Source organism: Scyliorhinus torazame, chromosome 5 (assembly GCF_047496885.1).
Source record: "Scyliorhinus torazame isolate Kashiwa2021f chromosome 5, sScyTor2.1, whole genome shotgun sequence".
Classification (NCBI taxonomy): domain Eukaryota; kingdom Metazoa; phylum Chordata; class Chondrichthyes; order Carcharhiniformes; family Scyliorhinidae; genus Scyliorhinus; species Scyliorhinus torazame.
Genome location: NC_092711.1, coordinates 172,835,866 through 172,860,970, shown reverse-complemented (window position 1 = coordinate 172,860,970; position 25,105 = coordinate 172,835,866). Strand labels below are relative to the sequence as shown.

Genomic DNA, 25,105 nt, shown 5'->3' with positions numbered 1-25,105 from the left:
CGTTCAACTCGACATAGCAGCCATTACCCACTCACCCATCCGCCAGTAGCCCCACATCCAACCCCCCAACTGCAGCTGTTAGGCCCCCCATCCTCAAATCCACCCAATGGGGCGCGTGGTCGAAAAACACAATGGCCGAGTACTCCGAGTCGGCCACCTCCGACCCCCCCTTCCCCACTCTCACAACCAAACCAAGAACCAACCCAATATCTCCGGCAGCAGCACCTTGTCCATAACAAAACTGTTGATCCGCGAATATGCCCCGTGCATATGGGTATGTGGGTGAAGTACAAGACGTCCTTCGCCCTCGGCCTCCCAAACCTCCATGGGTATCCCCCCCCCTCCTGCAAACAATGCGCCCATGAACCCCTGAACTCTATCGCCACCACCAACACCCTCAACGACTTAGGACGCATCCGATCCACACTTGGATCTAGGACTGTATTGAAATTACCCCCATAATCAGCCGATGCGTGTCCAGGTCTGGGATCCTCTCTAACATCCACGTTGTCCCAATTCGGGGCTTAAACATTCACCAGCACCATTGGCATCTCCTCCAGCTTCCCACTGACCATCACAGAGCTACCCCCCATCCCTCGGATCGGCCACAATGCTCCCCCACCTCAAAAGCCACTCTCTTATAACCCAACACTGCCACTCCATCGTCTTCATGTCTAACCCCGAGTGGAACCCCTGCCCCACCCATTCGTCTGATCCCCAAACTTCAGCTGCATCTGCTGCAAGAGCACAACGTCCGCCTTCAGGTTCCTCTAATGAGCAAAAACACGCGATCGTTTAACCGGCCCATTCAACCCTCGCACGTTCCACATGACCAGCTGGCCAGGGAGGGGGGCCCCGCTCCCCTCCCCTGCCGAACAGCCAGATCCCCATTTAAGCCAGCCCCCAGCATGCGCCCCTTCAGGCCCGCCCTCAGATGTTCACCGTCATCTCTCCCTTTGCCACACCAACCACCCCCCTTCCCCACTCTCACAAGCAAACAAAGAACCAACCCAATATCTCTCCACCCCTCCCCCATGCCTTCCTCCTGGCAACCCCCAACTTCACTCCCATTAACTAGCCTGCCCAGCTCGCATGGCGGTCCCTGCCCAAGGCCTCTGACTTCTTCTCACTATTCCAGTCCGTCCCTTCCCCTCAACCCTCCCGACCAGCAACAAACAAAGAGAAACAAAGGGCACACTCCCCATCACCGCTCTCCCGTCCAAACCTACCCCAATTTACCCACCCAATGGGGAAGTCCATGACATCCAGAGACATTCCCCTGCCCACTACCTTTGTCACCTCTGCAAAGAATTCAGTCAGATTATCAGGCATGATCTTCCCTTCACAAATCTCTGCTGGCTCTCCCTGATGGACTGAAATGTTTTAAGGTGTTCAGTTACCCCCATCCCTGATTATAAACTCCAGCAATTTCCCCACCCCAGATGTTCGGCGAACTGGTCTGTAATTCCCGGGTTTCCCCCTTTCCCCCCTCATTAAAAAGTGACAAGTGCAGTTTTCCAATCCAGAGGGACTACTCCTGAATCTAGGGAACTCTGGGAGATTCTTGTTAGGACATCTACAATATGCTCCCTGAAGTAAAAAACTCACCAGTATTCTTAGAATTCCCCCTGTACCAAAAAAGGGTCAAGATATTCTTAATGGTGAACAGGGATTCTCACTCCCTGACTCCTCTGCAGACTTAGGTGGGTGCTATTCGGGTCAAACTAGTGTTTCAAGTTATCCCCCGGCATAACCCATATCTTTAGAGAAGAATTTTATCGACTTACCACTTAGTAGCATCGATCTTGGTCCCGCGTTGCTAAGTCAGTAAAGTAGACTTTGTAATAACCACTGTTTCAGGTTAAAACTTTAAATTATTTTATTATTATTTTTTCTTTTACAAGATAAAATCACTGTCTTTACAGAAAAGCAAAAAGATCTTGCTTCTGGATTCTCCTGGTTGGCTGATCAGACCTTCCTGGGCCTCCTTGACAATCTCTCTTCTTTATCTGTTGGTTTTCTCCCGGTTATTTTGTGGTTCTGCTCGGCTTTCGTATTCTGTCAGTCCCATGTACCGAAATCACCCTGCAAGCTGAGAGTGAGTGCCTGGCTGAGAGCTATTCAGGATATATATCACCCTTCCAACAGCCTTGCTGATTACATGACATTATTTTTAAGTATTTTCTTCTGCTCCTTAACGCAATACCCTTTCTGTCCATATGATTCCACATCTAGTTTCCGTAATGTCGAACATGAGAGTGCCTTCATGTTAAGCTTGACCTTGGTTTGTCAGCTCACTGGCAGGGAGACGTCCTGCTAATTATTCTGTGGCATTCCAGACTTTCAATCCCTTATCTTTTTTAAGCATTGTATTTTCTTGTATTCCAAATGTTTCAAGTTATATTCTTCCCTTTTTACAATTTTACAACAAGCTATTGACTGCTTTTTTGAAAAGAAGCAGTGAGCTGCGGTGAATTGTCCGGTATTAAAATCAACTCTTCTCTCCAGATATCCACTTTTAACTGGTGTCATTAAATTTCTATCATTCACAAATAAATGTTATTTCAAGTAATTCAAACTTAAGATTTTGGCAATTCCAATCAATTGCTTGCTAAACTAATTAACTTCTATTAAAGGGTAGTAAACTCATTCCCTTTATGTAACTTAAAACTTAACTTTTACAAAACTTTCTCCGACTTGAACTAAAGATATCAGGTTACAGCATGAGCTGCTTCGTTATCTCGAGGCCTGTGTGATAATGGCCGTCTGCATTCCAAAGAATATTTGTCTGCAGTTGACCCTTCGAGGGCCTTCTGCTATATCATTTTTTAGCATTTCATTACATTTACATTTATAGGATCTTTTCTGTTACTTTGCTTTTTCTCATGTTCCTTGGGTTTTATCATCAGACCTTCTCATTTCAAATGACATCTTTCGCATTTTTCTTAACATCTCCAACTTCCTTTAACACCCTCGGATGGAAACCGTCAGGTCCTGGGGATTTGTCAATCTTTGGTTCCATTAATTTCCTTGTGAGTGATACTATAGCTGCCTTGGGGAAGCGGGCAGCATAATCAAAGACCCCTCCCACCTGGGTTATTCTCTCTTCCAACCTCTTCCATCGGGCAGAAGAAACAAAAGTCTGAGAATACGCACTAACAGATTCAAATACAGCTTCTTCCCCGCTGTTACCAGACTCCTGAATGACCCTCTTATGGACTGAACTGATCTCTCTCTGCATCTTCTCTCCTGTTGTTCGCACTATACTCTGTCTGCTTCACACTATGTCTATGTCTTTACATTGTGTATTTATTATACGTCCTATGTTTCTTCATAAATGGAAGGATCTGCCTGGACTGTACGCAGAGCAATCCTTTTCACTGTACCTCGGTAGACGTGACAATAAATATAAATCTAATCTATATTTACATAAATTGTATTAAGTCCCTGTCCTCTATCGACTATTAATTATTTTGTGACTTCTGAAAAGTTATCCTCCTTTTCAACTGTAAATACTGAGGCAAAGTAATTGTTCAGCGTGTCTCCCATTCCCCCATTATCACTGACAATATCTCCATTTTCAGCTTTTACTGGGCCTACATTGCTCTTCACACCCGCTTTCCCTTTATATAACTAAACATTCTTCTCATTGATATTGATGTCCCTTGCAAGTTTCCCTTCATAATCCCTTTTAGTCGCTCTAACAAGCTGCTTTATGACCCTTTGCTGGTCCTTGTACCTTTCCTATTCGTCCGGATCTGTACTATGTCTTGTATTTTTGTGCGCCCTTTCTTTTAGTTTTAAGCTGTCCCTAACCTCTTATTTGTCCATGGCTGCTTTTTTTTTGTGAAGTGGAGCCTTTTCCTCTCAGGGGTATATACTTGCTCTGTATCTCGTTAAATGTTTCTTTAAATATTCTCCACTGATCCTCAGTTGTTTGACCCATTAACAGATCTCCCCAGTTTACCGAGGACAGTCTCGGTCTCATCCCGTTAACGTCAGCCTTACCCAAGTCTAAAATTCTACTGTCTGTAATGTGCTTTTCACTTTCAAACACTACACTGAATTCAATCATGTTGTGATCACTATTTGATAAATGTTTGCGCACAGTTAGGCTACCAACTAAATTTGGGTTATTACTCATAATTAAATCTTTTTTCAAATACATTTAGAGTAACCCAATTCTTTTTTCCCCCCCCAATTAAGGGGCAATTTAGCGTGGCCAATTGACCTGCCCTGCACATCTTTTTGGGTTGTGGGGGTGAGACCCAGGCAGAAACAGGGAGAATGTGCAAACTTCACACGGACAGTGACCTGGGGCAGGATCGAACCCAGGTCCTCGGCTTTGTAAGGCAGCAGTGCTAACCGCTGCACCACTGTGCTGGCCCTTACTAACAACTAAATCTAATATTGCCTGTCCCCTTGTTACATCTGGAACATATTGCTGCAGGAAACTATCTCGGACGCATTCCAGAAATTCACTCCCTTTCTGCCAGGTGCTTGTCTGCCTCTCCCAATCTGTGTGTCAGTTATAATCCCCCCATTAATACTCCTCTGCCTTTGCTACACACTTGCTAAATTTCTGCCTTTATACAATCTAGCACCTCTGAACTGCCACCAGGAGGTCGATACACAACACCCATTACAGTTTGAGATTGTTTTCTTCCTCAGTTCCACTCCTATGGTCTCCACTGGATGCTTTCCCCTCATTGTTTCCTTCCTCACCATTGAGGTGGTAGTATTTCTAATCAGTAAGGCTACTCCACCCCCTCTGCCATATTCTCTGTCCCTGTAAACTTTATAACCGGTATATTTAGTTCCCTGTCCTGACCATCCTGCAGCCAAGTCTCTGTAATAGCGACAACATCATAATCTTCAACTTGCATTTGCGCCTGCAGCTCGTCTAGTTTATTCCTTCCACTCCGTGTATTTGTCTACAGAACTCTTAATCGGGCTGTTCCCCCTGACCGCTCCCTCAGCACTGCTTCTTTGTTATTTGCTTGTTTGTTATTTGCTTGTTTGTTATTTACTTGTTTGTTATTTGCTTGTTTGTTACTTTTCACTTTTGCGTTAACCAGGATGCTACTTGCTTTGTCATTAGCTGCAGTTCCTGATGTTAGGTTCCTGACTACCTCCCTATTTATCCTTTCCACGAGGACACTGGTCCCAGATCGGTTCAGGTGGAGACCGTCCCAATTGTACAGATCCTTCCAGTCCCAATACTGATGCCAGTGCCCCATGAAATTGAACCCCTCTTTCCCGCACCACTCCTTTAGCCACGTGTTTACTTACCTAATTTTCTCATCCCAATGCCAATTTGCACGTGGCTCAGGGAATAATCCAGAGATTATAACCCTTGGGAACCTGTTCTTTAATTTTGTTCCTAGTTCGTGATATTCCCCAAACTGGTCCTCTTTCCGAGTCTTGCTGATGTTGTTTGTCCCAATGTGGACCCCAACAACTGGATCCTCCCTCTCCAATGTCCTTTCAAGCCGGTTAGAGATGCCCCTCACCCTGGCACCGGGCAGGCAACATACCATGTGGGACTCTTGGTCCTGCTTCCAAAGGATGTTATCAGTTCCCCTAATTATAGAAACCCCGACAACGACCACTTCTTCTCCCCACTTGCATGGCCTCCTGTACCAGGGTGCAGTGGTCAGCTAGCTCATCCTTCCTACAGTCACTGCTCCGATACCCTGCCCCTCCGAGTCCGCTCCCTGGAGACTAGGTATGGGCAATAGGTGTATCAGGCTCTGGTCAGACCCCATTTGGAGTATTGTGAGCAGTTTGGGGACCCGTATCTAAGGAAGGATGTGCTGACCTTGGAAAGGGTCCAGAGGAGGTTCACAAGAAGGATCCCTGGAATGAAGAGCTTGTCGTATGAGGAACGGTTGAGGACTCTGGATCTGTTTACATTGGAGTTTAGAAGGATGAGGGGGGATTTTATTGAAACTCACAGGATACTGCGAGGCCTGGATAGAGTGGACGTGGAGAGGATGTTTCCACTTGTAGGAAAAACTAGAACCAGAAGACACCATCTCAGACTAAAGGAACGATCCTTTAAAGCAGAGATGAGGAGGAATTTCTTCAGCCCGAGGGTGGTGAATCTGTGGAACTCTTTGCCGCGGAAGCCTGTGGAGGCCAAATCACTGAGTGTCTTCAAGACAGAGATAGATAGGTTCTTGATTAATAAGGGGGTCAAGGGTTATGGGGAGAAGGCAGTAGAATGGGGATGAGAAAAATATCAGCCATGATTGAATGGCGGAGCAGACTCGATGGGCCGAGTGGCCTAATTCTGCTCCCATGTCTTATGGTCTTGTGGTAGTGGAGCTGAGGTATTGGGGAATGAGAGGAAAGAATGTTCCAGAGAAATTATCTGTTCTGAATTTCTATCCTGGACTGAGTGTTGACTTTTGTAAACTCCTTTTACAGATATTACAAGAGGAGGAATTACAGACAAATCTTAATTGACACGTCTCAGTCTTACAGAGTCACTCGATACTTTGGAATCTGAGTATCATCAGCCTTTGAATCTCGGAGAATTGTTTGCCCACTTTCAACATCAGTGTGACTGGAAAAGCACCGAGACAGACACACCCGAGTGAGAGTGTTCCAGGGCACTGACTGTGGAAAGAGCTTTAACCAGTTACACAGCCTGAAAACAAATCACACCATTCACAGCAGGGAGAGACCGTACATGTGTTCTGTGTGGATGAGGCTTCAACTGATTGTCCAACAGGGAGAGACATGAGGACACCCAAAACATGAGGAAACCGTGGAAATGTGGGGACTGTGGGAAGGCATACAGATTCCCATCTCTGCTGGAGATTCATCGACGCGTTCACACTGGGGAGAGGCCGTTCACCTGTCCGCAGTGTGAGAAGGGATTCACTCTGTTGTCCAGTCTGAAGAAACATCAGCGAGTTCACACTGGGGAGAGGCCGTTCACCTGTTCTCAGTGTGGGAAAGGATTCACTCAGGTATCTAGTCTGAAGTCACACCAGCGAGTTCACACTGGGGAGAGACCGTTCATCTGCTCTCAGTGTGGGAAGGAATTCCCTCGCTTATCCAGTCTGAAGTCACACCAGCAAGTTCACACAGGGGAGAAGCCGTTCACCTGCTCTCAGTGTGGGAAGGGATTCACTCAGTTATCAAACCTGCAGACACACCAGCGAGTTCACACAGGGGAGAAGCCATTCTCCTGCCCTCAGTGTGGGAAGGGATTCAGACATTCATCCGCCCTGCGGACACATAAGCGAGTTCACACTGGGGAGAGGCCATACACCTGCCCTCAGTGTGGGAAGGGATTCCCTCGGTTACCGGACCTGAAGAAACACCAGCGAATTCACACTGGGGAGAAGCCATTCCCCTGCTCTCAGTGTGGGAAGAGATTCACTCAGTTATCCCACCTGCAGAGTCACCAGCGAATTCACACTGGGGAGGCCGTTCACCTGCTCCCAGTGTGGAAAGGGATTCAACCTGCAGACACATCAGCGAGTTCACACTGGGGAGAAGGCAATCACGTGTTCTGAGGAGGGGAACAAAATTAGTGAACCATCCCACCTGCTGAGACACCGGCGAGTTCACACTGGGGAGAGACCGTTCACCTCTCAGTGTGGGAAGGGAATCCATGATTCATCCCACCTGCTGAGACACCAACAAGTTCACAATTGATTACAGGGGTTGGATTCTGCTGTTATTGTTTCTGCTCTCAGTTACATCAAGGACTGCATTTTGTTCATTCTGATAGTTGGTCAATGGGGAGGGTTTCTTTCTGCTGGACTGGCCGGTCTCACGACTTTGCCTCCAGTGGGCTGACGCTCTTCGAGCCTTGTTGCGACTACCTGGTTTTAAATTTCACAAGGATCACAGAGTGAAGGAGTGTTTGGAAGTGAGAAGATATTCAGTTTGCATTTCTGTTTGGTTGCCCCCCAAATCATGCCACATTGCCATGAAGATGGGCCCTAGGTGGTTACAAGTTTTTTTTGTTTAATTTATCTAGGTGTTTCTCACAGAAGAAAACTATCAGGGTATATGGGGCAAGTTGTCTGGGGTGGACTGGGAAACCACATTAAATGGTATGATGGGAGACAGGCAATAGCTAATAGTGAAGGAATTATTATATATCTGCCAGAGGGGGGTGTCAGTTAGCTCAGTTGGCTGGATGTCTGACCATGATGTGGAGTGACTCCAATCGCAGGGGTGCAACTGTTGTACTCCTAGATTATCATAGAATTTACAGTGCAGAAGGAGGTCATTCGGCCCATCGAGTCTGCACCGGCTCTTGGAAAGAGCACCCTATCCAAGCCCACATCTCCACCCCATCCCCATAACCCAGAAATCCCACCCAACACTAAGGGCAATTTTGGACACTAAGGGCAATTTAGCATGGCCAATCCACCTAACCTGCACATCTTTGGACTGTGGGAGGAAACCGGAGCACCCGGAGGAAACCCACGCAAACACGGGGAGAATGTGCAGACTCCGCACAGACAGTGACCCAAGATGGGAATCGAACCTGGGACTCTGGAGCTGTGAAGCAATTGTGCTATCCACAAGGCTACCGTTCTGAGACACTTCAGTTTGGATTTCTGGTGCAGAGTAAAGTATAACCGTGGAGTGGAATTTTAGATTGTGTAAAAGGACAAGTTCTATTTTATAAATAAAGGTGGAGGTTTCTGGCAAAAGTAGTGTTCAGTCAATGTTGCTACTAAGGCATCACGGTCACACAGTGGTTAGCACTGCTGCCTCACGGCGCCGAGGACCCGAGTTCAATCCCGGCCCAGGGTCACTGTCCGTGTGGTGTTTGCACATTCTCCCTGTGTCTGCGTGGGTCACACCACCACAACCCAAAGATGTGCAGGATTGATGGATTGGCCGCACTCAATTGCCCCTTAATTGGAAAAATTGGAAACAAAATGTTGCTTCTGGTTTGTTTGCTGCAGTAAAAGCCAGAAAACCGTAAGGCCTGTTGTGTGATCCTTTACATTGTTGACTTGGAATTGATTTTTTTTAAAGTTATTGATCTGTACAGAGATCCTAATCCACAAGTTATGACTTCCCATTTGAGCCTCAGGCAGTTTTCTGGCTCACTTTTCGTGTCAATGACAGTCAGGAGATGGAGCTGAGGGCTGAATTTAGTTGAGAATAACGGGGCCTGCACCCCAGTTGGGAAACTGCCATGGACGTCGCACTAATAGAGAGACCGGAAGGTGCTGGAGGACTGACTGGGAAATGGACCTCCAACCAATTCTCCCTGTGTTCAATGTGTTCTCATTGTTCTATTGTCTATTTTTATGATGTTCATTTACATGAATAGGATGGGAATAGAGGGATATGGACCCCGGACATGGAGAAGATTTTAGTTTAGATGGACAGCATGGTCGGCGCAGGCTTGGAGGGCCGAAGGGCCTGTTCCTGTGCTGTACTTTTCTATGTTCTATGTTCAATTAGGACACAGGAGGGGGTGACTGGGGTAAGTGACGTGACCCCCGGTATTCAGTGCCCGTGTCCAAAGTGAGGAGTCACGGGAACAGAGAAACCAAAGAGAAACCATTTGGGTTCTGAACATTGTAAACATCCTTTTACTCTGCTTGCTATTTATCCTCAAGTAATTTTCTGTTAGTTTTTTTAACCATGTTGTTTCATTAATAAACAATTAACAAGAAAATATTTGATTTGGCTGGATTTTTCGTGATTAGATTGATGTAGTTCAGGGAAAGTGGGTGAGAGGTTGAGAGGCTCTTTAACAGAAAGTGAGTCCCTCTAAGGTGATTGGCAAAGGAACCAGAGGGGGAGAGGAGATTTGATTTTTCTTTTTTTTAAAATAAATTTAGAGTACCCAATTATTTATTTTGCCAATTAAGGGGCAATTTAACATGACCAATCCATCACATCTTTGGGTTGTGGGGGTGAAATCCACGCAGACATGTGCAAACTCCACACGGACAGTGACCCAGGGCCGGGATTCGAACCCGGGTCCTCAGCGCCGCAGTCCCAGTGCTAACCACTGCGCCACATGCTGCCACTATGACTTTTCTTTTAACACACAAAATGGGGTTCAGGGAGTCAATTATGATTGACTCATTTATTCAGGCTCCTTGAGGGAGTAACACGGGATGTCAATAAAGGGGAACCTGCAGCTGTGGTTTATTTAGGTTTCCAGAAGGTATTTCCCAAGGTGCCACATCAAAGGTCTCTGCACAACATAAGAGCTCATGGTGTAGACTAGAGGACAACATATCAGCAGGGATAGAGGATTGGTTAGCTCACAGGAAGCAGAGAGTGGATATAAATGGGTCATGTTTGGGTTGGTAGGATGTGACAAGTGGAGTATCACAAGGATCAGTGCTGGGCCCTCAACTATTTACAATCTATATTAATGAGTTGGATGGGGTTAAATTTGCTGATGACACAAAGAGGGATTGGAAATTAATTTGCCAAGTGGACTTCAGGAGAATGCAAAGGACAACAAATAGATGAACTGAGTGAGAACAAATTGACAGATGGAGCATAACCTGGGAAAATGTAAACGTGCCCACTTTGGCAGGAAGGATTAAATAAAACAACATTATTTAAATGGGAGAGAGATTACAGAACTCTGAGGCACAGAGGGATCTGGGTGTCCTGGTACAGGAATCACAAGTTAGTTTGCTGTGTTACGACACCCTGGGCTAGTGCGCGGTCAATTCCAGCCCCACGTGCCCCAGAGTCACAGCACAAGTGAATTAATCAATAATTTTTATGAAAATACCCTGGGCTGGATGCTCCGCCGCCGGGATGCTCCGTTTTGCCGGCAGCCCGGGGGTTTCCCGACAGCGTTGGACTGCTGGCCCACAATGGGAAACCCCATTGATCAGCTGGCGAAACCTGACAGCACACTGAACCAGAAATCTGGCACTGTGGGACGGAGAATCCAGCCCCTTATGTCTTTGGTCCTCGGCTGCCCAACAATCAGTCACCATAGTTGCAAATATAAACACAATTACTGTTTATTTATTACAAGAACAACAATAAAATATGCAGCAAACACAACTGGTTAACTATAAGCCAATTCCTAATTCCCACTTTAACCTGCCCCCAGCCTCTACACACACACACAGACAGACAAACACAGAGGGGTGGAAAGGGATAAAATCATAAGTTAAAGAAATTCTTTTTTTCAGATGATGGTTTTTGGCACTTTTCTTCACAGCAAGCTTGCAGATTAAAGTCTTTAGTTTACAGCCTGTAGTGATCTTCTCTGTAGATTAATTTGTTCAGGTTCTCTGGAGTTTAGAAATGCAGTACTCACACTTTTCTGGAGAGGCACCTCATCTCTGTTCAAACATTTCAGTTTGTGGTTTGTATTCAGGTCTCCATGGTTTCAGGACGACAGCACCCACAGGCTATCTGGGAAGAGAGATAGCACTCACAGCTGCCTTCTGGAGAGAGGTAGTCAGTTCTGCCTCTTGTGCTGCTAGAATCAAACTAAAAGCTTGGGATTGTGAAAAACATCCCAGCGGGATAGGATCCAATCACCGCCTGTTACCTTGGAGCACAGCCTTCTGGGCCAATCCAGTTTAAACCGGCACAGACGCCTGGATTCTTCTGCTTGAATTAAAGATACAGGCTGCTTGCCTTAAAGTGACATGTCCATTAAGCATCCATGGACAAAATGTAACGGCAACAATAAAAGAAAGGGGAAATAAGGTTATGAAAAGGAAGGGCCCTTACAGCCGGTACAGCAAGTGATTAGGAAGGTGAATGGAATATTGTTGTTTATTGCAAAGGGAGTGGAATATAAAAGTTGGGGTGTTTTGCTGCAGTTGTACAGGGCCTGGGTGAGACCATGGGATGGATTCTCCACTGTATATTCTCCATTGCGCCGGCAGCGCACCCACACCTGGGGACTTCCAGACGACGTGGAGCTGGCAACAATGGGAAACCCCATTGGCCATTCCAGGTGGGGGCGCTGCAGGATGGAGAATCCCGCTGCTGGCAGGGATGCGCCACAGGATGGAGAATCCCGCTGCTGGCAGGGACATGCCGCAGGACGGAGAATCCCGCTGCTGGCAGGGATGCTCTGCAGGACGGGAATCCCGCCCCATATTTAGAGCACTGTGTACAGTTTGGGTCTCCTTATTTCAGAAATGAGATAATTGCATCAGAAGCAGTTCAGAGGAGGTTGACTCACAGATTCTGGAACGAGGGGGTTATCCTCTGAGGAAAGGTTTGACAGGTTGGGACTGTATCCAGTGCAGTTGAGAAGAATGAGAGATGATCTTATTGAAACACATGAGATCCTGAGTGGAATTGACAGAGAGATTCATTGAATTTACAGCGCAGAAGGAGGCCATTTGGCCCAATCAGGTCTGCACCGGCCCTTGGAAAGAGCACCCTACTCAAGCCCATACCTCACCCTATCCCCGTAACCCCACCTAACCGTTTTTGGACACTAAGGGCAATTTAGCATGGCCCATCCACCTAGCCCGCACATCTTTGGACTTGTGGGAGGAAACCGGAGCACCCGGAGGAAACCTCATCGACACGGGGAGAACGTGCAGCCTCCGCATAGACAATGACCCAAGCCGGGAATCGAACCTGGGAGTCTGGAGCTGTGAAGCAACTGTGCTAACCACTGTGCTACCATGCAGCCCACGGTGCTGAGGATGTTTCCCCTTGTGGCAGAGACTAGAAATCGGGGAGACCCGGTTAAAATCTGACATGTCCGAGCAAGCTACTCAGTTCAAGGGCAATAAATTCTGGTCCAGCAACTCCCGCATTCCATTAAGAATTTACAAAACTCTCTCCACAAATCCTCACTCAATTTCACTCCTTTATTGTCCAGTTCTGGCCCCGCCTGGGGTAACATCTACTCCATATTTTCTTCTTGTGCGGCAAATTCTAGGTTACTGGTACATAAGGACAGATGCTTCAAGCAACAGATCAAGCATGGATGTATAAGATTCTTCAACTCCCCCTTTACCCCCATCCAACTTGTGGACAGTTCTTACTCAGTATTATTTCTCCCAAGCCCTTCATTGTCCCATTATCACTTTAATTTCACTCCCACTTTGCCCATGTCCAGTGTGTTTAATTCGTTCCTGGTTGTTTTAAAGTCAGTTTCACTCTGGAGTGTGTCAATATCTTGATGATGTCACAATGGTGTCTCAATCCCCTGGTCACATTAACCATTTCATCTCCTGCTGTGTCTCCAGTAGCTGTGTGTGTTTGGGACTCGGTCTTCAGTCCATTTCACCGTGAATTTAGGCTTGTTATTTTTCACATGTAACAAATCACATCTGCACACCCACACCGGTATCCCAAAATCATGTCATATATTCTTAACTCTCAGATGCTCTGAAGATGAAAGTGAGTATCTGTCTTTCTTATCTGCCCTGTTATGGTGTTGATATTTCATGTCTTGGCCGGGCTTTCAAATGTGGATTTCTTTGAAACAAAATTCATGGGCCAGGATGTAAATATTTCCAGGAGAAAGTGATCAACTTATTCATCCCATCTAAACATTCCAGACTTTCACTGGAACACAGGTGGAGACCAGATTGATATAGGTTTGCCTTTCAGTCGTCAAAGGTCAGACACCCTGTACCATTTGCCAAACTGGACTATTTGACGAACTGCGTGTTTTAATTAACACTCCTCTTTCCTCCAGTTGCTCTACTGTGGGTAAAATCCCTTTGGTTGGGGACGGGTTGATGGGTATTGTTTGGTACACGGTGGAACATTACCAGTGAATGATGCTGGTTCCATCTGTAATTGGCCACAATCATTCTTATCTTTTGCCACATTTGATGTTCATAAAGCTGATCTTTCCTGATGGTTCTGATTGACCATGTTACTGTCCCATTTTCAAAGCTTAAGGGAGAATTCAATTAGAATAAAATATCCAGACCCAGAATAGCCGGGTCCACTGGGCCTATCCAGACTGAAGATATCAGAGAGAGAGGGAGCGAGAGCGAGATGACTGGTGGTTTAATCTGAGGGTCACCACATCTCAGGTGAGGGGCAATGTTGAGAAGGTGGACCCTTCATGGATAACCTCAGCCAGTACAACAGTTGCACCCCGGCTATTGGAATCACTCCGCATCATGAACCAGCCATCCAGCCAACTGAGCTAACTGACTCCCCCCCCCCCCCCCCCCCACCCCCCGTAGATGAATAATAATGCCTTAAAATATTAGCTATTGCCTGTCTCCCACCATACCATTTAATGCAGTTTCCCAGTCTACCTCAGACAACTTGCCCCTCATACCCTGATTGGATGTTCACCCAGATAAATTAAACAAAAACATGGAACCACCAAGGCCCATCTTCATGGTAATGTGGCAGGATTTAGAGGGATCCAAACAGAAATGCAAACTGAATATCTTCTCACTTCCAAACACCCCTTCACTCTGTGATCCTTGTGAAATTTGAACCAAGGTAGTCGCAACAAGGCTCAAAGAGCGTCAGCCCTCTGGAGGCAAAGCCATGGGACTGCCAAGTCGAGCAGAACAAAACCCTCCGACCCTCCCCAGTGACCAACTGACAGAATGAACAAAATGCAGTCCCGGATGTAACCGAGAGCAGAAACAATAACAGCAATAGCCCCTGTAATCACTTTGAACTTGTTGGTGTCTCGGCAGGTACAAGGAAACACCACATTCCCTCCCACATTGAGTGCAGGTGAATGCTCACTCCCCGGGGTGAACTCACTGGTCTGTCTGCAGGCGGGATGGAACACTAATTGCCTTCCCTTACTCAGAGAACGTGATTGCCTTCTCTCCACTATGAACCCGCAGATGTGTCCGCAGGTTGGATGAATCACTGAATCCCTTCCCACACTGGGAGCAGGTGAATGGTCTTTCCCCAGTGTGAATTCGCTGGTGATTCTGTAGGCTGGATAACTGAGTGAATCGATTCCCACACTGAGAGCAGGTGAATGGCCTCTCCCCAGTATGAACTCGCTGGTATGTCCGCAGGTTGGAGAACTGAGTGAATCCCTTCCCACACTGGGAGCAGATGAAAGGTCTCTCCCCAGAGTGAACTTGCTGGTGACTCTGCAGGTGGGATAACTGAGTGAAACCCTTCCCACACAGAGAGCAGGTGAACGGCCTCTCCCCAGCGTGAACTCGCTGATGTGTCCGCAAGTTGGATGATTTACTGAATCCCTTCCCACACTGGGAGCAGATGAACGGTCTCTCCCCAGAGTGAACTCGCTGGTGACTCTGCAGGTTGGATAACTGAGTGAATCCCTTCCCACACAGAGAGCAGGTGAATGGCCTCTCCCCAGTGTGAACTCGCTGATGTGCCTGCAAATTGGGTAACTGAGTGAATCCTTTCCCACACTGAGAGCAGGTGAATGGCCACCCCCCAGTGTGAATTTGCTGGTGTGTCTTAAGGCTGGAGAACAGAGTGAATCCCTTCTCACACACAGGGCAGGTGAATGGCCTCTCCCCAGTATGAATTCGTCGATGAGTCTCCAGCTGAGATGGGAATCTGTATCCTTTCCCACAGTCCCCACATTTCCACGGTTTCTCCATGTTTTGGGTCTCCTCGTGTCTCTCCAGGTTGGACAATCAGTTGAAGCCTCGTCCACTCCACACAGAACACGTGTACGGTCTCTCCCCACTGTGAATGGTGTGATGTCTTTTTCAGGCTGTGTAACTGGTTAAAGCTCTTTCCACAGTCAGTGCTCTGGAACACTCTCACTCGGGTGTGTGTGTCTCGGTGCTTTTCCAGTCACACTGATGTTTAACATCTTTTCATGCCGACAGATTGGGCAAACATTTCTCCTTCTAGATTCAAGGGCCGATGATATTCAGGTCCCAAGGTGACTCTGTAAGACCAAGATGTGACAATTGAGATTTCTGTCTGTAATTCCTCCTCTTGCAATATCTGTAAAAGAAGTTTACATAAGTCAACACTCAGTACAGGATAGAAATTCAGAACAGAGAATTCTAGTTTCTATGGAACATTCCTACCTCTCATTCCCCAATACCTGTCTCCAATACCTATTCCCCAGACCTACTCTCCAGGGAGCGGACTCGGAGGGATGGAGTTTCGGAGCTGTGAGGACAAAAACCTTACCTCAGGGATTCACTGCCGAGTCTCCAGGGAGTGGACTCGGAGGGGCAGGGTATCGGAGCAGTGACTGTAGGAAGGATGAGCTGGCTAACCACTGCACCCTGGTACAGGAGGCCATCCAAGAGGGGGGAAGAAGTGGTAGTTGTCGGGGATTCTATAATTACGGGAACTGAGAACATCCTTTGGAAGCAGGACCGAGAGTCCCACATGGTATGTTGCCTGCCCGGTGCCAGGGTGAGGGGCATCTCTAACCGGCTTGAAAGGATATTGGAGAGGGAGGGGAGGATCCAGTTGTTGGGGTCCACGTTGGGACAAACAACATCAGCAAGACTCGGAAAGAGGACCTGTTTGGGGAATATCAGGAACTAGGAACAAAATTAAAGAACAGGTCCTCAAGGCTTATAATCTCTGGATTATTTGCCGAGCCACGTGTAATTTGGTGTAGGAATGAGGAAAATTAGGGAAGTAAAGACGTGGCTAAAGGAGTGGTGCGGGAACGAGGGGTTCCATTTCATGGAGCACTGGCATCAGTATTGGGACAGGAGGGATCTGTACCGTTGGGACGGTCTCCACCTGAACCGATCTGGAACCAGTGTCCACGTGGAAAGGATAAATAGGGAGGTCAGAACGACTTTAAACTAATAAATGGAGGGGGAGGGGAAGGCCTCAGGAGAACTCAATACAGTTCCAAAAACAAGTATCAGGACGGTCTGGACTGGGTACAAAATATACCGGTTATAAAGTTTACAGGAGGGACAGAGAATATGGCAGAGGGGGTGAAGTAGCTTTACTGATTAGAAATACTATCACCTTAATGGTGAAGGAGGATAATGAGGGGGAAGTATCCAGCGGAGACCATGGGCTGGATTCTCCGTCGTCGGGATCCTCTGCTTCACCAGCAGTGCACTCACGCCCGCGGACTTCCCGACGACATGGGGGTGCCCACAATGGGAAACCCCATTGGCCGACGGGATGGAGAATCCCGCCCCATATGGGTGGAACTGAGGAACAAAAAAATCTAAAACTGTAATGGGTGTTGTGTATCGACCCCCTGGTGGCAGTTCTGAGGCGCTAGATTGTATAAAGGCAGAAATTAGGCAAGTGTGTAGCAAAGGCAGAGTAGTATTAATGGGGGATTATAACTGACACAGATTGGGAGAGGCAGACAAGCAACTGTCAGAAAGGGAGTGAATTTCTGGAATGTGTCCGAGATAGTTTCCTGCTGCAATATGTTCCAGATGTAACAAGGCGACAGGCAATATTAGATTTAATTATGAGTAATGAGCCCAATTTAATGAGTAGCCTAACTGTGCATGAACATTTATCAAATAGTGATCACAACATGATTGAATTCAGTGTAGTGTTTTAAAGTGAAAAGCAAGTTACAGACAGTAGAGTTTTAGGCTTGGGTAAGGCTGACGTTAACGGGATGAGACAGAGACTGTCCTCGGTAAACTGGGGAGATCTGTTAATGGGTCAAACAACTGAAGATCAGTGGAGAATGTTTAAAGAAACATTTAACAATATACAGAGCAAGTATATACCCCTGAGAGGAAAAGTTTCCACTTCACAAAAAGAAAACAGCCACGGACAAATAAAGAGATTAGGGACAGCTTAAAACTAAAAGAAAGGGCGCACAAATGTACAAGACATAGTACAGATCCGGGTGAATGGGACAGGTACAAGGACCAGCAAAGGGTCATAAAGCAGCTTGTAAGCGCAACTAAAAGGGATTATGAAAGGAAACTTGCAAGCGACATCAATATCAATGAGAAGAAATGTTTAGTTATGTAACGGGAAAGCGGGGGGTGAAGAGCAATGTAGGCCCAGTAAAAGCTGGAAATGGAGATATTGTCAGTGATAATGGGGGAATGGCAGACACGTTGAACAATTACTTTGCCTCAGTATTTACAGTTGAAAAGGAGGATAACTTGCCAGAAGTCCCCAAAAAATTAATAGTCGATAGAGGACAGGTACTTAATACAATTAACATAACTATACCATCACTAACTAGGAAACTAATGGAACTAAAGAGTGACAAATCCCCAGGACCTGACGGTTTCCATCCGAGGGTGTTAAAGGAAGTCGGGGAGCACATTGTAGATGCCCCAACGATAATCGTCCAGAGTTCCCTAGATTCAGGAGTAGTCCCTCTGGATTGGAGAATTGCACTTTTTGAAGTGCGGATACACCAGCGAGTTCACACTGGGGAGAGGCCATTCACCTGCTCTTAGTGTGGGAAGGGATTCATTTTTTAAGATGGGTGAAAGGGGAAAAACAGGGAATTACAGACCACGAACCGAACACGGCATGGTAGCACAATGGTTAGCACTGTTGCTACACAGCACCAGGGACCCAGGTTCGATTCCCGGCTTAGGTCACTGTCTGTGTGGAGTCTGCACGTTCTCCCTGTGTCTGCGTAGGTTTTATCTTGGTCCTCCCACAAGTCCCAAAAGACGTCCTTATAGGTGAATCGGACAGTCTGTCTTCTCCCTCAGTGTTAATGTAAGCCTACTTGTGACACTAATAAAGATTATTATGAAAATCTATGATGGGGAAACTGCTGCAGTGTATAATTAGGGATGGGGTAACTGAACACTTTTAAAAACTTTGTTCGATCAGGGACAGCTTATTTTACTGAATTTTTTGAGGAGGTGACTAGGGTAGAGGACAGGGGAATGTTTATGGATGTCATTTATACGGACTCCCAGAAGGCATTTGATAAAGTCCCACACAAGAGACTGTTGGCTAAGGTGGAAGCCCTCGGAGTTGAGGGCAAATTATTGACACGGTTAGGAAATTGGTTGAGTGGCAGGAGAGTGCAGGGATATGGGTATTTAATACGGGACAATGAAGAGTATAACACCGAGTTGTAGAGAAAACAAAACTTATTTTATTTAACATTAACTATATACACAGCTCCAGTTGCTGAGTTAGGAGAGATTACTCAAATTTGACCTGTTGCACTTTTCAGGATTAAATTCAATTTGCCACTGTTCTGCCATCTAACCAGCCCGTCCATATTATCCTGTAATCTGAGGCGTTCCTCACCATTTCCCACACCCCCAATTTTTGTGTCATCTGCTAACTTATCAGATCTCCAACATTCACATCCAGATCTTGATGTACGCTCCGAACAACATGGAACCCAACACCGATCGCAGTGGAACACCACTGGACACAGGCTTCCAGTCACAAAGACAATCTTTGACCATCACCCTCTGCCTGCTGCCAGGAAGCCAATTTTGGTATCAATTTGCCCTGGATCCCATCTTGACCAGTCCCCCATGTCAGACCTGGTCACAAACCTTACTGAAGTCGATATGGGCTACATGTGGGCGGCACAGTGGGTAGCACTGTTGCTCCATAGTTCCATGATTCCAGGTTCGATTCCCGACTTGGGTCACTGTCTGTGTGGAGTCTGCACGTTCTCTCCGTGTCTGTGTGGGTTTCTTCCGGGTGCTCTGGGTTCCTCCCACAAGTCCCGAAAGACGTGCTTCTTAGGTGAATTGGACATTCTGAATTCTCCCTCCATGTACATACAGGGGCTGGCTGATCACAGGGCTAAAGAGCTGACTTTTAAAGCAGACCAAGGAAGGCCAGCAGCACGGTTCAATTGCCGTACCAGCCTCCCCGAACAGGCGCCGGATTGTGGCGACCAGGGGCTTTTCACAGTAACTTCATTTGAAGCCTACTTGTGACAATAAGCGATTTTCATTTTCATGTACCCAAACAGGCACCGGAATGCGGCGACTGGGGGATTTTCACAGTAACTTCATTGCAGTGTTAATGTAAGCCTACTTGTGACAAAAGATATTATTATCAACTGCACTCCCCTCAACTACACACCTAGTCACCTCCTCGGAAAATGCAAATGAAATAGAATCCACAGAATCCTTCTGCACCGACCCTCCGATAGAGCATGCTACCCAGGTCCACTCCCCCTCTCTATCCCCTTTAACCCACCTACCTTTTGGACACTAAGGGGCAATTGTTCATGGCCAATCCACCTATCCTGCACATCGTTGGACTGTGGGAGGAAACTGGAGCACCCGGAGGAAACCCACGCAGACACGGGGAGAACGAGCAAACACCACACAATGTAGACCATAGATCTCTTCCTTTCCAACCCTCCACCGTCTTCCTTCAAACCAACTTTCTCCTTCTCATTTCCTGCTTTCAGAGACTCAAAACTTAAGAGTCAGAGAGTTTTACAGCACAGAAAGATGCCCTTCGGCCCATCGTGAAAATGCTGCCTGTTCAGCCACAGCAGGTCAAAGATGAAAAGAGAGTGCAACAGCTTAGCACTTCATGAAGACACATAGCCATTTGATCTGTCCCTCTCTGCCACCAGCTCAGATATGACACTGCACAAACTTAGCAGCCACGATAGAGTTGGGATCAGCTGTGGTGAAACACTGGAACTGGATCCAGGTCAGGGTGAAATATAGTTTGCTTGCCAGTTCATTGGATGGTGAGGTCAGAGATGGGTTCTGCTATGGGTGGACTCAGATGAGGATTTTAAAGGCACGGATGAGGGTGAACATTGAGATGCTGAGTGGATTGGCTGGCTTGTCAGACAGTCAGTCCCTTCACTGTCAAGCAGCATGTAGAGGTCTGACTCCAAGTCTCCAAATTGGCAGAGGACATTGTGCAGAACGTGCCCTGTCCACAGCCTCTGCTCCATCTCCTTGTTCTGGTGCAGAACCAGAGGCACTGCTATTGCTGCTCAGAAACCTGTTACAGCCTTTGTTTGGGTCGGTCTTTATAAGACATAATCTCCCTTTGACAAAGCCATGCTGACTATCCTTGATTAATTCTTGCCTCAGCAACAGAGATTAATTCTGTCCCTCAGAATATTTATTTCCTGACCACTCATAAGAACATAAGAATTAGGAACAGGAGTAGGCCATCTGGCCCCTCGAGCCTGCTCCGCCATTTAATGAGATCACGGCTGATCTTTGTGGACTCAGCTCCACTCTCTGGCCCGTACACCATATCCCCGAATCCCTTTATTCTTTAGAAAGGCACCTATCTTTTTCTTAAAAACGTTTAAAGAAGGAGCTCAACTGCTTCACTGGGCAAGGAATTCCAGAGATTCACAACCCTTTGGGTGAAGAAGTTCCTCCTACACTCCGTCCTAAATCTACCTCCCCTTATTTTGAGGCTATGCCCCCTAGTTCTGCTTTCCCCGACCAGTGGAAACAGCCTGCCCGCATCTATCCTATCTATTCCCTTCATAATTTTATATGTCTCAATAAGATCCCCCCGCATCCTTCTAAATTCCAATGAGTACAGTCCCAGTCTACTCAACCTCTCGTCATAATCTTATCCCCTCAACTCTGGGATCAACCTAGTGAATCTCCTCTGCACTCCCTCCAGTGCCAATATGTCCTTTCTCAGGTAAGGAGACCAAAACTAACACAATACTCCAGATGTGGCCTCACCAACACCCTATACAATTGCAGCATAACCTCACTAGTCTTGAACTCCATCCCTCTAGCAATGAAAGACAAAACTCGATTAGCCTTCTTAATCACCTGTTGCACCTGCACACCAACTTTTTGTGACTCGTGCACCAGCACACCCAGGTCCCTCTGCACAGCAGCATGTTTTAACATCTTACCGTTTAAATAATAATCCATTCTGCTGTTATTCCTCCCAAAATGGATAGCCTCACACTTGGCAACATTGAATTCCATCTGCCAGACCCTAGCCCATTCACCTAACCTATCCAAATCCTTCTGCAGACTTCAGGTATCCTCTGCAAACTTTGACACATTGCACTTGGTCCCCAACTCCAAATCGTCTATGTAAATTGTGAACAACTGCAGGCCCAACACTGATCCTTGAGGGACCCCACTAGTTACAGGTTGCCAACCAGAGAAACACCCATATCCCCACTCTCTGCTTTCTGTTAGTTAACCAATCCTCTACCCATGCTACCACTTTACCCTCAATGCCATGCATCTTTAGTTTATGCAGCAACCTTTTGTGTGGCACCTTGTCAAAAGCTTTCTGGAAATCCAGATATACCACATCCATTGGCTCCCCGTTACCTACTGCACTGGTAACGGCCTCAAAAAATTCTACCAAATTAGTCAGACACGACCTACCCTTTGTGAACCCATGCTGCGTCTGCCCAATGGGACAATTTCCCTCCAGGTGCCCCGCTATTTCCTCCTTAATAATAGATTCTAGCATTTTCCCTCCAACCGAAGTTAGGCTTACCGGCCTATAATTACCCGCTTTCTGCCGACCTCCTTTTTTAAACAGTGGTGTCACGTTTGCTACTTTCCAATCCTCTGGGACCACCCCAGAGTCTAGTGAATTTTGATAAATTATCACTAGTGCGTTTACAATTTCCCTAGCCATCTCTTTTAACACTCTGGGATGCATCCCATCAGGGCCAGGAGACTGGTCTACCTTTAGCCCCATTAGCTTGCCCAATACTGCCTCCTTAGTGATTACAATCATTTCAAGGTCCTCACCTATCATATGCTTATTTCCATCAGTCACTGGCATGTTATTTGTGTCCTCCACTGTGAAGACTGACCCAAAAAACCTGTTCAGCTCCTCAGCCATTTCCCCGTCTCCTATTATTAAATCTCCCTTCTCATCTTCCAAAGGACCAATATTTACCTTAGCCACTCTTTTTTGTCTTATACATTTGTAGAAGCTTTTACTATCTGCTTTTATGTTCTGAGCCAGTTTACTTTCATAGTCTACCTTACTCTTCTTTATGGCTTTTTTAGTAGCTTTCTGTTGTCCCCTAAAAACTTCCCAGTCCACTAGTCTCCCACTAATTTTTGCCACTTTGTATGTTTTTTCCTTCAATTTGATACTCTCCCTCACCTCCTTCGATATCCAAGGTCGATTTTTCCCCTTTCTACCGTCTTTCTTTTTTGTCGGTATGAACCTTTTCTGAACACTGTGAAAGATCGCTCGGAAGGTTCTCCACTGTTCCTCAACTGCTTCACCATGAACTCTTTGCTCCTAGTCTACCTTAGCTAGTTCTTTTCTCATCCCATTGTAATCGCCTTTGTTTAAGCACAAAACACTAGTGTTTGATTTTACCTTGTCATCCTCCAGCTGTATTTCAAATTCCACCATATTGTGGTCGCTCCTTCCAAGAGGATCCTGAACTATGAGATCATTAATCAATCCTGCCTCATTACACAGGACCAGATCTAGGACCGCTTGTTCCCTTGTAGGTTCCATTACATACTGTTCCAGGAAATTATCCCGGGCACATTCTATAAACTCCTCCTCAAGGCTGCCTTTACCAACCTGGTTAAACCAATCGATATGCAGATTAAAATCTCCCAAGATAACCGCTGTACCATTTCTACATGCATCCGTTATTTATTTGCTTATTGCCTGCCCTACCATCCTGTTACTATTTGGTGGCCTATAGACTTCTCCTTTCAGTGACCTTTTCGCCTTACTATTCCTGATTTCCACCAAAATTGATTCAACCTTGCCCTCCATGGCACCAATATCATCCCTTACTATTGCCCGGATGCCATCCTTAAACAACAAAGCTACACCACCGCCCTTACCGTCCATTCTATCCTTTCGTATAGTCTGATACCCTTGGATATTTAACTCCCAGTCGTGACCATCTTTTAACCATGTTTCAGTAATGGCCACTAAATCATAGTCATTCACGATGATTTGCGCCATCAACTCATTTACCTTATTTCGTATACTACGAGCATTCAGGTAAAGTACACTTATGCTGTTTTTTATGTCTTTGTTATGAATCCTAACACCTTGATCAGTAACTTTTCGCAATTTATTTTTCCTCTTACCCTTTCTCCTAATTTTCCTCGTCTTTGAACCCATATCTCTACATAATAACCTGTCACGTAACCTGCTGCCTTGATCTCCATTAACCATTATACTGTCATGATGTGGAGATGCCGGCGTTGGACTGGGGTGAGCACAGTACGAAGTCTTACAACACCAGGTTAAAGTCCAACAGGTTTGTTTCGATGTCACTAGCTTTCGGAGCGCTGCTCCTTCCTCAGGTGAATGAAGACCTCTTCATTCACCTGAGGAAGGAGCAGCACTCCGAAAGCTAGTGACATCGAAACAAACCTGTTGGACTTTAACCTGGTGTTGTAAGACTCCATTATACTGTCCATAGCTTTACCCTTCCCTTCCCCCCAACTTGCTAGTTTAAAGTCCTTGTGACCAACCTATTTATCCTATTCGCTAGAACACTGGTCCCAGAATGGTTCAGGTGAAGACCGTCCCAACGGTACAGGTCCCTCCTGCCCCAGTACTGATGCCAATGCCCCATGAAATGGAATCCCTCTTTCCCGCACCACTCCTTTAGCCACGTGTTAACACTCACGTTAAACTCACTGGTCTGTAATCTCCTGGATTTTCCCTACTCTTCTTGAATAATGGAACCACATTATCTGTCCTCCAGTCCTCTGGCACCGCTCCTGTGACCAGAGATTTGAAAATTATTCTCAGAGCCTCTGCAATCTCCTCTCTTGCGGCCCACAGCAGCCTGGGAAACATCTCATCTGGGCCTGAGGATTTAAACAAGTCACCATGTGAAGGTGAGAATGAGAACATAAATGTAATGGGGAGAAAAGAAAGTGTTTTACTTACAGGGTTTAGAGGAGGTTTCAGTCTGTGTGAAGCGAGAGGAGCAGCAGGTTTGCTGGGCAGACAGTGAAGGAAACTCCGTGCAGCCAGTGACACAGGCCCCAAATTCTGATTGGATGGAGGATCAGCGCCAATCCAATCCTCCACAAGTTCCTATTGGCCAATGTCACTCATGGAGACAATGAGGGGGCGGACGGGGATTTGACCTCCTTACGCTGAGCTGTTGTCCAATCCGCAATATTTTGTTTCTGTGACCAGGGATGTTGCTCCCAATGGGAGACTGTGTGCTGGGAACGCCCATCTGAGTCATTGTGACGTCCCACGGAGCCCTGCCTGAATCACTGCTCCGCGGTGACGTTTCCGGGTTCCAGTGCGCAGGCCCGGCGGGCGCAGACGAGCCCCGCCCCCAGTC

General features: G+C 46.6%; 1 protein-coding gene and 1 long non-coding RNA gene across 7 annotated transcripts in view; one reads left to right on the top strand and one right to left on the bottom strand.

The window, feature by feature from the left end:
* Positions 1 to 9,670, top strand: part of LOC140422341 (uncharacterized) — a 13,415-nt gene extending 3,745 nt beyond the window's left edge. For all 6 annotated transcript variants that reach the window (XM_072507377.1, XM_072507378.1, XM_072507376.1 and 3 more), the window contains exon 2: positions 6,433 to 9,670. In XM_072507377.1, coding sequence (XP_072363478.1) covers positions 6,765 to 7,532 — 768 coding nt within the window. In that variant the 5' untranslated portion in view covers positions 6,433 to 6,764 and the 3' untranslated portion in view covers positions 7,533 to 9,670. The remainder of the gene's footprint in view (positions 1 to 6,432) is intronic.
* On the bottom strand, positions 1,862 to 25,063 carry LOC140422365 (uncharacterized). Its single transcript, XR_011947412.1, has 3 exons — positions 24,697 to 25,063; positions 24,431 to 24,614; positions 1,862 to 2,092 (listed from the first exon to the last, which is right to left on the bottom strand). It is a non-coding gene; the product is annotated as an uncharacterized lncRNA (long non-coding RNA).
* Between the last annotated feature and the right edge of the window lie 42 nt (positions 25,064 to 25,105).